We start from the raw sequence: 12,467 nt of genomic DNA on the forward strand, positions 1-12,467 counted from the left end.
CAAATCATGCCAAACCAAAATAATTTTCTTCTTTGACAGGGTTACTCGCCTAATGGATGGAGGGGAGCAGTAGACATGATGTATCTTGATTTTAGTGAAGCTTTTGACACAGTCCCACATAACATTCTCATAAGCAAACTAGGGAAATATGGTCTAGATCAGTGGTTTTCAAAGCCAGTCCGCCACTTGTTCAGGGAAAGCCCCTGGCGGGCCAGGCTGTTTTGTTTACCTGCCAAGTCCACAGGTTCGGCCGATTGCACCTCCCACTAGCCTCAGTTCACTGCTCCAGGCCAATGGGGGCTGCGGAAGGGCGGCCAGCCCCCATTGGCCTGGAGCAGTTAACTGCGGCCAGTGGGAGGTGCGATCAGCCGAACCTGCGGACATGGCAGGTAAACAAACCGGCCTGGCCTTCCAGGGGCTTTCCCTGAACAAGCAGAGGACCAGCTTTGAGAACCACTGATATAGATTAAATTATGAATAGGTGGGTGCACAGCTGGTTGAGAGGCCATACTCCAAGAGTAGTTATCAATGGCTTGTTGTCAAACTGGGAGGACATATATAGTGGTGTCCCACTGGGGTCAGTCCTGGGTCTGCTACTATTCAGAATTTTCATTAATGACTTGGATAACAGAGAGGAAAGTATACTTCTAAAGTTTGCAGATGACACGAAGCAGGAAGGGATTGCAAGCACAGAGGACAGGATTAGACAAATTGGTCTGAATTCAACAAGATGAAATTCAATAAAGGCAAGTACCTAGTACTATGCTTAGGAAGGAAAAATCAAATGCACAACTAGAAAATGGCAAATAAATTGTAAATAAAACGTAGTGCTAAAAAGTTCTGGGTGTTCGAGTGGATCACAAATTGACTATAGGTCAACAATGTGATGTAATTACGAGAGAGGCTAATATTCTGGGGTGTAGTAATAAGATTGTTGTATGTCAGACACGAGAGGTAATTATCTCACTCTACTCTGCAGTGGAGAGATCTCAGCTGGAGCACTGTGTCCAGTTCTGGGTGCCACACTTTACGAAAGATGTGGACAAATTGGACAGAGTCCAGAGGAGAGCACCAAAAATTATAAATGGTTTACAAAACTTGTCCTATGAGGAAAGGTTAAGAAAACTGGGCATGTTTAGTCTTAAGAAAAGAAAACTGATAAGGCTTCAAATATGTTAAGGGGTATTGTAAAGTGCTGTGATCAGTTGTTCTGCATGTCCACTGAAGGCAGGACAAGAAGTAATCTGCTTAATCTGCAGCAAGGGAGACTTAGGTTAGATATTAGGAAAAGCTTTCTAACTATAACAATAGTTAAGCTGTGGAATAGGCTTCCAAGGGAAGTTTGTGTAATCCCCATCATTCGAGGTTTTGCAGAATAGGCTGGACAAACACTTATCAGGCATGGTCTAGATTACTTGGTCCTGCCACAGTATGGCGGCTGGACTAGATGACTTCTCTAGGTCCCTTCCAGCCCTACAAAACAGTGAGAAGGAAATTGCAAATTAATCAGACTCAACTATGTTTTATAATCTTATAGTTAGTTAAAATGTCCCTACTTGCATGTTCCATTTCTGGGGAAACTTCCATTGTTTTCTCTGTCATAAACTGCTAAATTCCTCATGTGTTTATGTTTATTTGGGCTGGAAGGAAGGGGGAGGAAGGAGGATATTTTCTTACACACCCATACTTATATCTTGGTCAACAGATCTAGCAACATTTCATTAACCCCAATAAAAGCAAAAATAAAATTAAAACTAGCCATTCCATGATCCACTAACCAATAGTCATCTTGTTAGTCATTTTACTTAAGTTAAACTGTGTCTGAGTTGCATGGAAGCACCATTTACTTACCTATATTCTGAAGACACTTAGCTGAACAGTACTATCTGTTCTTCATAAAGCTGTTCAAAATGCTTCACCATGCTTTCCTATGTCTTTTTTTCCCTGAACAGTATTTATTGGTATACTTTCCTTCTTATCTTTTATTTTCTATCTGTATTTAGGCCCTAGGGGCAAGAACTCTATGCTGCCCCCAAAACACTGCAAACACTTAACAAATGCTGTTACAATGTCTAATATTTCTAGGATGACCTCTGTTTCATCTGTTGTTCTTAATATTTTGCAGACTTTATGATGAAACTAAAAATGTTTTGATTTTTTTCATATTAACCTCTGTGTAGGTGTATGCAGAGATCATGGCTGTTCTCAAACACGATGACGTATGTACTAGAAGACTCCAGGATAGTGCATCAGATCTGAGTCAACTAAGTACACAGACAGTGTTTTCCATGCTTGATCATCTAACACAATGGGCTAGACATAAATTCCAGATGCTTATTGCTGAGAAAACTGTTAGTAAGTCAAGCAAAGACAGAGGGGATCTGAAAGGTTAGTGATGTTATTTGTATTGTATATAAAAAGAATTTTGTATTCTTAAAATAAGCATTTAGACATGTCCCTTCAAATTAGGACCGCATAAGAATGGAACATGCTGCCAAGATAATGTTAGACTGTTACTATGATTTCTTAAGTCCATACTACTGGCAAATGAACAGTATATCCCCTTGCCATCCTCATAGTGTTTTCTAGCTACTATTTTGAGAAACCTATGGATTCATAAAGTAAGAAACAGATGTTCTCAGACTTCTTCTTTTATCTTGAATTTATTTTTAGAAATCTTATATAACACTAAGTTGATATATATGATGCCTTGAAAATCTTAAGAACATGCAGCTGCACTGCTTTTAAGAAATTATAGAAGAGAGAAACTTTATTCTTAATTAAATTAAATTATTAATTTGGGGTAATGGATGAACTGAACTTAAATCTTTTTAATGATAACTTTATAAATGAAACTTGGATAATAAACTTCTTAAACTGTTTTATTCCATAGCATCAAGTGAGGATTATGCAGAATATCAAAGTGTGACACGTTTTCTAGACCTCATACCTCAGGATACATTGGCTGCTGCTTCCTTTCGCTCTAAAGCATACACAAGGGCTGTAATGCACTTTGAATCATTCATCACGGAAAAGAAACAAAATATTCAGGAGCATCTTGGATTTTTGCAGGTTTTAATTAATTTTTTATTTCATTTAAAATGAAGATGAAAACAGATGGGCCATGTTTAGCTGTCAACACTTAAGGTTACCTCTCCCTTTGTCTTTTCTCAAAGATTGCAGATGTGGCTAGGCTGTTGCTGTCTGAAGCAGCAATAGATAGTTACCTATCTTCAAGCAGCAAGGGTTGTTCCCCCTACTCATCATGTCTGCTTATGTGATAAGCTGGAGGAGGTTTCTCTTTAGAAGAAAACAAGAAACTAAATAAAAATCTATAATTATCACTAAAATGGCTCCTTTTTTCAAAAAAGAACAGTTTTGTCTTTCAATGAACGTGACTCTCTCTTTTTAAAATAAATAAAAGCTAATCATGATTTATATAAATAAAATATTACAATTATGAAATTTTTTTGTAAAGTGAAGTAATTTATGCTAAAATAGAGGAAGAGTGCACACCGTGTGTATTAAAAAGATGAATTATTTTCAAGCAGCATAGTTAACTTATATGTTAGCTGAGTTCCTGTTAGAGTTCACTTCTTCTCATGGTTGAAGTTGCCCAATGATTTCCTAATTTGAAAAATAATCTAGAACACTCCTTCTGTGATGTGTAAGGATCATATGTATTTGCAACTCTGTATTATACAATTTACTGCATAATACAGTACTTTATTTTATCCTTTGTGTAAGTTGCTTCAAATAAATTCGATATGGTATCCATTCAGTAACATGAGATTGTTGTTACTGAGCCATATGAAAATTAATGATTGAATGAGTGAAGTTCGTGTGGAAATTTGGCCAGCAAAATCTTCTAAAACGTCTAAAGATTTTATTGTTCAGTTATGTGATGTCTTAGAGTCATAACTTGTAACTAAGAACTCTGCTTTGGAGCAGTTTTATATGACAGTTAAGTAACATGCTTGATTCTTAACACATTATACAAAGGTCTTGTTGTTGGCCTTAGTAGCTAAACCACTGTGTTTGATTTATGTTTTCAATTGTAATATTTTCCATGTTCGAAAAAAGAAATTATATGCTGCCATGCATGAACCAGATGGAGTAGCAGGGGTAAGCGCAATTCGGAAAGCAGAGCCATCTCTCAAAGAACAAATCCTTGAACATGAAAGCATTGGTTTGCTGAGAGATGCCACAGCTTGTTATGACAGGGCTATTCAGCTGGAATCTGACCAGGTAAAATGACAGACACATTCTTATTTCATCATCCAACAAAAAGGTGAAAAAATATAATGATCGAGGCTTAGAATGTATATGTAAAATATGAACATTTATACTTTTGCAATAACTGCATATGAGTTATTATAAACAATACTTGGCAAACAGGAGCAAGTCTTTCTCTAGCTTCCAAATACCTTTAATTTAAAAGTGAAATTGAGATGTGTATGGGGGTGAGTGTGTTGATGCAACAGCGGCCGCTTTGGCCAAATGCAAGATTGCACCATAGTTTGCTTGATATGGCAGGGCAGTCAGTCGGTTTCCCTTGCATGAGTCCCAGTGAGGTGCAGGAATTTTCTCTCTATTCTTGGTGGGTCATGTGGTCCTGGTCCCCAGGGGGTCTGGAAACCTCAGTTCTCAAGTCTCTGAGAAATAAGTTGGGGAACCCAGGCCCGCCCATTCCATTGGGTCGGTGGGTAGCGATTGATCTATCGGGGATCGATTCATCGTGTGTAGTGTATACGCCATAAATCGATCCCCGATCACTCTCCCATCAACTGCTGAACTCCAGCTCAGCAAGAGGCAGAAGCAAAGTTGATGGGGGAGCTGCGGCAATCGCCCCCGCACCGTAAGGACGCGAGGTAAGTCGAAATAAGATACGTCGACTTCAGCTATGCTATTCTCGTAGCTGAAGTTGCATGTCTTACGTCGATCCCTCCCCCTCCTGCCAGTGTAGAGCAGGCCTTGGTCTCTATCTCTGTAGGCTTTTCAGCCTGTTGATCCGATCGGCCTTTCTCAGAGTTCTGTCTCTGCACAGCTTCTCAGCAGCTTGCTGTCAGAGTTTTCCTCTTCAGCCTGCTTGCTCCTCTGGCAGCTGCCCTGCCTCTTTGCTTCCTAGCTCTTTTATTCTCCCAGCTGCTGTGAGGCTGCCAGTCAGCTTTGGCTGACAGTACCTGAATTAGCCCCTGGGTTGCTGGGCCACAGGAGTATATTACCCCATGGCAGTGAGTTTATCATATTATTGTTCACAACTTTGCCTAGCAGTTCTCAAACATATATACTAAAAAAACAGTTTTACTTTGTTCTGAAACACACCTTAGAAATTACTTATATCAGCTGAGATTCTTTTCCAGGGAGTTCTGTTCACATTTGATTTTTTTGGTGTGAATTTGGTTATTCTTTTTAGCTGTAATAATTTAATTATTTAAACATTTTTCTTTCCATGTCATATTCATAACAAGAAAAATGTAAAAGAATAATGAAAAAAACAAAATTGATGTACATGCACCCAGAAGCTACCAACATGATATCTCCTAATTATACGCGATGTGTATTTTGATCTATTCTGTCTGCATTCCTAGATCATTCATTATCATGGTGTAGTGAAGTCCATGTTAGGTCTTGGTCAGTTATCTACTGTAATCACTCAGGTGAATGGAGTGCTTGCCAACAGGTAATAATTTAATACAACCCCTGTTTGAATAATAAAAAGTTCTGCTACAGCAGGTGTATCTAGAAGTGTGGAAATAGGATTTTATAGACAAAATGGAAACATTTAAAATTTCTCTAACTTCAGTATTTCAACATTGTCTGAAATACTGCTACTTCATTTGTGTATAATACTCAGTGCAGATAGATATATGCTTTAATTTATTCAAGGAAAAAAGAATCCTTCATTGTTAGCGTATGGTTGATTGCCACATACTTGTTCTTTCTTTTGTTTTTTTCCAATATACAGTTTTCCTTGCACAGTAGTGAATTTTGACCAGAAAGTTCATCTTTTATAATCATAAAATATGTCCCTAGTAAAGTATATATACTATTTGCAGACACAGTTTATAGGATGTCAATTTCAAATTACTATAAATTGATCACTTTTTTTTTTTACTTAATGTTATTCATTACAAGTTAGCATACCTTTGATTTTCAAGTAATATAGGGGTTTTGCTGTTTAAGAGTTAGTTAATTTATATAATGTAGAATTAATGCATTTTGTGCCAAGAAAATATAATGGCTATAGCACTGGCTGGTTTTGTATTGTATTCTGATTGTGTGTACTTTTATAGGCCAGAGTGGACATCTGAATTGAACACATATAGAGTGGAGGCAGCCTGGAAACTAACGCAGTGGGATTTATTGGAAAATTATTTGGCTGCAGGTAGTAAACTAGATATCAAAATTTTTGTGCAATTATATATGTTCAAATTTGGCTAGCTTCAACCAGAAGGCGTTTGTTGCAAATTTCTTGGTCTGTGAAATATCAGCTGGTGTTAATTTTACAGTTTTTGTAAATTTATCTGATCTTTTATGACTGGAATTTTCAAGGGATCATCAGGCCAAACACGCCTTAGGCTCCTTGGAAAATTCCACCTATAGGATTTCTAAAAGCACATATTGGCATAAATTGCTTGAAATCTCTTGGGACTAATAAAATAGTAAAGTTGTACTCCTTTTTATGTTGTCATAAATTTTTTGAAATCTGTTTGGTCCAATTCTGATGAAAGTTTGTTTGATCAAGAATTTCCACTAAACATTTCTCATATATTACACTATTGACAGGCTATGACAGAGATGCTGTAACAATTTTTGTAGATGGGGGTGCTTAGAGCCATTGAACCAAACTGTAAACCCTGTATATAATGGAAACCACTTCAAGCCAGAGGGTGCAGCACCTATGGGCTATGCTGTATTGCCTGAGCAGCTAAAGAAATGGAATTTCTGATTCTTTGTTTTCTAGATGTAAAGTCCAGTACTTGGAGTGTCAGACTGGGACAATTGTTGTTGTCAGCCAAAAAGAAAAACACAACAGATTTTTATGAGACACTGAAAGTTGTTCGAGCAGAGCAGATTGTACCCCTCTCAGCAGCAAGCTTTGAAAGAGGGTCCTATCAGCGAGGATATGAACACATTATCAGGTATTTTGCAGCTTCTGTATACCACTTCACTGTGTTCAAGAACTAAAGTACTCACTTTAAAATGCATGTATCTCATCCATGTAATCTACAGTAAGAACTCTTCATTTTCAATGATAAATGGTGCTGACCTGTTGGTGTCTTTTGTTTTCTGACAACAGACACATATACAATGCCAATTGCAAACCTTTCCTGCTTGACTGAGATTTTGTGTTATATCTTCCCTTGAAATATTCATAATTTTTCTTTGTAACTGTTACACTCTCATCAAAAAATCAGCAAGTTAATTCATATATGCTTGTCAGAAAATGAACACCTCAGACCAATTCCTGCCCTAAAAACACTACAGTTAAACCTGAAATTTAGTCCAGTGTGTTAACTCCACTAATTTCAGTGAGATTTTATATTTACACATCTGTAACTGAGAGCAGAATTTGGTCCTTCATTTCTAGACTCAACATGAGTAGAGATTATTTTCCTTTAAAGGCAGTTTAGTATAGTTGAACTGAAGTTTAACTTAAAATACTGTAGAAGTTGCATAAGAAAAAGGTTCAGTGTTATCTTTTTATATCCTATACCTCCACATGGCAATGAAGACGTAGTTTCATGCAAAATATACATTTTAGCTTGCTTACCAACTCAGTTTTTAAAAAAATGCTGTTTTATGTACCAGATAGGTTTTATGCTTTTATAGGAAGATGCCATTCAAAAGAATTCTGCATTTCCAAATGCTCTTGACTATTTACAAGCATTCATCTTGTCACTATTCTCAAATCAGCTATACACTCTCCAAACTTATTTCTCATTAACTAGTAGACTAAGAACTATTTAAGTTCTTAACTTTGGAATTTCAACAGTGACAAAGATCTTCTACCATTTCTATAAAAGTTATTCTAATTTTGGTGGTATATATTCGTAAGAATTATTGCTAAAAGAAAATGGCTATAATTGTTTTTAAAATATTGCACTCATTACCCAGCTGAATTTGCCATTGAAGTCAGTGAGACTTTTGTTTGAAGAAGGAATGCGGGATTAAGCCCATACTTAGCAAACTGCATTGCTTCTGAGCTCAGTTTATCTATTGTTCAGAGAGGAGGTGGTGAGAAAACAACAATCAGTTCACTACCTTAGATGTTCTTGATATATTTTCTTTTAAGGAAGCATGGTATTTTGGATTATTCATGTGGTCAGCTTTGGGAATGAAATGACAAATGCTAAACATGATACATGTAACTGAAAATGGCAAACAATTTCTAAAGTACATTTTCATATCCTTTCACCATAGGTTACATATGCTGTGTGAACTGGAACACAGTATTGTACCATTGTTTCAGCAAATGGATGGTGACCACGGTAAAGAGTCTCTGAACTGGATTGCTCGTATAGAAATGACACAGAACTCCTATAGAGCAAAAGAACCCATCTTAGCACTCAGAAGGGCTTTGCTTAGCCTCAATAAAAGGTGAAGCTATGATTATTTCTTATCCTTCCATGTTGCATATCAATCGAATACTAGCTTTTCTCTTATTCAGTAGTAGTATTTTTGCACATATTAGTGAGTTATGATAAGAATCTACTGAAATTTACATTATAAACAAAAACAACCCTGTTAAATTTCAAATACAAGATAAAAGTGGTGTTTTCCATGTAAGAGAGGTTGAGATCAGCAGGGAAAAATAATTATTTCCAGACTTAGGTGGGATAAACAACAGAGAATAAAAGTATTATGAATGTTTATTTAAATTGACTTTCTTTTTAATAAACAGTTTGTTAAGCTATTTGAGTTTTATTTCAATACCTTATTATATGTATCTGAGATTGTAATGGCAGCACTTATAAATGGAACTTTTTTGGGGAAAAAATCACCACAGACAGGATTACAGTGAACTAGTCGGAGAATGTTGGCTCCAGAGTGCCAGAGTTGCAAGAAAAGCTGGTCATCACCAAACTGCATACAATGCTCTTCTGAATGCTGGGGAATCCACGCTATCTGAACTATATATAGAAAGAGCAAAGTGGCTGTGGTCCAAGGTAAGCAAAAAAGAAATGAAATGATTCAAATTTAAGATACTTTTATTCTTTTATAGGTAAGAATGCATCTAATTTAAACAAAAATACAATAAATGTGTAATGTTAATGCATTTGTAAGAGTTATGAATTGACTCTGAGTGCTAGTGGTTTTGAGAAATGCAATTAAAATAAATGTAGTAAATTGAACTGCAGGTGCAACTGAGGAGGAGGTCAAGCATGCAGTAAATGAAAGTTTCTAAACTTAGTTCCTGGACAAAATGAAGAAAATTGGTAGATACTCTAACTTTTGTTGTTGAAACTAGTATTTATCAGTAACTTAATGGATGACAGTAGGTGGATGTTTCAGTAGAGAAAGCTAAAGGGATTGTTGGAGCCTTGTTTGTGCAGTCATAAACCAAGGCTTTTACTTACCTGTCCCCAAGGTGTTACAGCTGTGAACATAACATTGTTTTTTCTTGTTTAGTAAAAGTAAACTGTTCTGTTTCTTTAAAATAAACAAACAAAAGGCATATGTTGAAGAATGTTTTCCCTCTTTCTCGAAGGGTGAAGTGCATCAGGCTCTCATTGTTCTTCAGAAGGGAGTTGAATTATGTTTTCCTGAGAATAAAGCAGCATCTGACACCAAAAGTCAGCTAATCCATGGTCGGGCTATGTTGCTGGTTGGCAGATTTATGGAAGAAACTGCCAACTTTGAAAGCAATGCAGTTATGAAAAAATACAAGGTGAATACAACACAGTTTTTAGTAATCATACATTCATACACAATTTATTATGTACATTAAAGTAGAGCCTAGAGACCTCAAACAGAGATATAGTCCTCACTATGTTAAGCGCTGTATGAACATGTAGTAAAAAAGACGGTCCTTGTCCTAAGGAGTTTACAGTCTAGGATAATTTAGTTAAACTTTTTGATACATAAGTTTGTAACTCCCAGCAAGCGCTAAACCTACCTTTGGTGTCATTGAAGTCAGTGGAGTTATATGAGGAATAATTTTGTGGGTTTTTTGCTAACGAATTTAGGGGTTGAAATTTTTTACCAGTATGTCATTGGGTTACTTTGAAGGGACAGCTTGGCAGATAGTGCTTGCTCACTGTCCAGTGTAGAGAATGTCTGTTGATCCTCCTTAATCTTACTGTGATGCTACCATTCTCTAGAGAGCTAGAAAAGAGTACAGGGCCCAATAATATCATATTGCCTTGGAAAGAAGAGTGTCGCCTACTGAATCACCAGTTTATCAAACAGTTTTTCTAATGCTTGTCTAAATACAGGCCTGCTCAAGGTTTTACACGTGAGATTTTTCACATTCATATTTCTGTCTTGCTACAGAACTAATAATCCTGTAGCTAAGTCATTTAGAAAAGTAAGCATAGAGAGAGTCTCAAAATCAAATTCATACTGCTCTCCACATGGAAAGCAGTGGAATTCCACCATTGGGCTATGTTTTTGGGATTGCTAAGTTATTTGGTACACCTCACCTTTGTTCTGCGCCAAGCGGCAGGATGAACACAGCTGAATCTTACTTTTAGTGCCACCCTATTCCTGCAATATTGCTTTAAAAAAAAAAATTAAAAGTGTATCACAAACTTGACTGTCAATAGCTTTGTCATTCAGATCAAAAGTTGTATATGATACTAAATAGACTATGAAGTTTGTAGACTGGAGAATCCAACCCTATATGTTAAATGTATGGAATTCAGAAAGAAATTTGTAGGCTGACTCTCAAAGTCTTTGACAGTGAAATCTTTTACCCAGCATGTCCCAAATTGTCATGAGACACAGAAAAAAGAGGAAAAAAAGAAAATTCAAGAAAGCCAGAATATGTCCCAGTTGGAGTGGCTCCTGTCCTGCAAGACTGGCTGGGTTTGGCTCCTCATTTCAAGCATTGCAGCCTGATGCATGGTATCACAATGCCACTCACTCAAATTTAGCGTGGCTACCCTCCATCGAGGGCTGGACCAAAACTGAGCGGTGCTGACACGACCCTGTGCGCCAGAGGCAAGGTCACAATGCCCAGAGCAGGGTGCTGAGTCTAGCCAGCCCCACAGAGCAGGTGCGACTGCTGAGGGGTGAGTGCGGGTGGGTTCATTCTGTAACTCCCCAACCTCTGGTGGCAAGATTTTTTGTTGTTTTAATTTTCTGACTCCTCCCCTTTCAAAACCTTGAGGTGGTCACATTAATGGAGGTGAGCCCAAAGGAGGTCACACCATAAAAAAAAATTGGGAACCATTGTCTTAGGCTATGTGGTAGTCTCCAATGATAAGTGAGAGAAGCTTTTTTGCCAATAATATACAGAATGCTTAGAAAAGGTACTGTTGGGAACAATTTGTCATTGTCAGACAGAAACTGGATGACTTAATATACTCTTTCTCCTCTAACTTCTGTCACAGAATTCCCTGCATATATTTGAAAGATCTTACTTTTAGAACAGAAATAGAGAAGCAATGAATGATTCTGGTGTTTCACTAGTCAAAAATGGGGAAAAAAAGAAGTCAGTTCCTGTTTGTACATGAAACACTTGGTTATGTTAGTTTTAAATAAACTATAATTTCCTCTATTAGGAATATCCTCAAAGATCTTTTAGACAGACAAGGTGTGTGAGGTAATATCTTTTATTGGAACAATTCTGTTGGTGAGAGAGACAAGCTTTCGAGATCCACTGAGATTTCTGAAGAAGCTTGTCTTTTTTACCAAGAGGTGTTGTCCAATAAAAGATATTACTTAACCCACCTTGTGTCTCTAATATCCTGGGAACAATACAGCTACAACAACACTGCATACAAGGATCCTTTTGTGCTTTCTTGTCACCAAATCAGGGAGGTGAACCAAAACCAGACACAAATGATTTGATACCTCTCTCCCTTGTACCTTGTATAATCACTTTTACACCTGTGCAGAGTGGATATAAAGCACTACTGATTGGCTGTGATATCTTTTATACCCACTTTACACAGGGGTAAATAATAAAAGTTTTCTGTCATACAAACAAAACCTGTCTTATTTTAAATCCTCTTCCAAGAAAGATAACTTTTTTTTTCATTTTTTTTGCAGGATGTTACTTTTTTCTTGCCAGAATGGGAGGATGGACACTTTTATCTTGCTAAATACTACGATAAACTGATGCCTATGGTAACTGACAACAAGATGGAGAAGCAGGGAGATCTGATTAGATATATAGTTCATCATTTTGGAAGGTTAGATGATATAGTATCTTTACTTTGGTTTCTTAGAAAGATAATTATATTGATAACATAATCAAACCAATTCATTTTCCAAAAATTGTTCTTGTTTTTGAA

The 12,467-nt window shown here is 36.9% G+C and overlaps 1 protein-coding gene across 5 annotated transcripts in view; it reads left to right on the forward strand.

Moving 5' to 3' along the window:
* The window catches only part of ATR (ATR serine/threonine kinase), a 73,147-nt gene that overhangs the window by 37,620 nt on the left and 23,060 nt on the right, over positions 1-12,467 (forward strand). For all 5 annotated transcript variants that reach the window (XM_030574493.1, XM_030574494.1, XM_030574498.1 and 2 more), the window contains 10 exons: positions 2,181-2,388; positions 2,894-3,072; positions 4,084-4,248; positions 5,592-5,683; positions 6,297-6,388; positions 6,968-7,145; positions 8,428-8,604; positions 9,014-9,173; positions 9,716-9,895; positions 12,223-12,365. In XM_030574493.1, coding sequence (XP_030430353.1) covers positions 2,181-2,388; positions 2,894-3,072; positions 4,084-4,248; positions 5,592-5,683; positions 6,297-6,388; positions 6,968-7,145; positions 8,428-8,604; positions 9,014-9,173; positions 9,716-9,895; positions 12,223-12,365 — 1,574 coding nt within the window. The remainder of the gene's footprint in view (positions 1-2,180; positions 2,389-2,893; positions 3,073-4,083; positions 4,249-5,591; positions 5,684-6,296; positions 6,389-6,967; positions 7,146-8,427; positions 8,605-9,013; positions 9,174-9,715; positions 9,896-12,222; positions 12,366-12,467) is intronic.

Source organism: Gopherus evgoodei, chromosome 9, assembly GCF_007399415.2.
Source record: "Gopherus evgoodei ecotype Sinaloan lineage chromosome 9, rGopEvg1_v1.p, whole genome shotgun sequence".
Lineage (NCBI taxonomy): Eukaryota > Metazoa > Chordata > Testudines > Testudinidae > Gopherus > Gopherus evgoodei.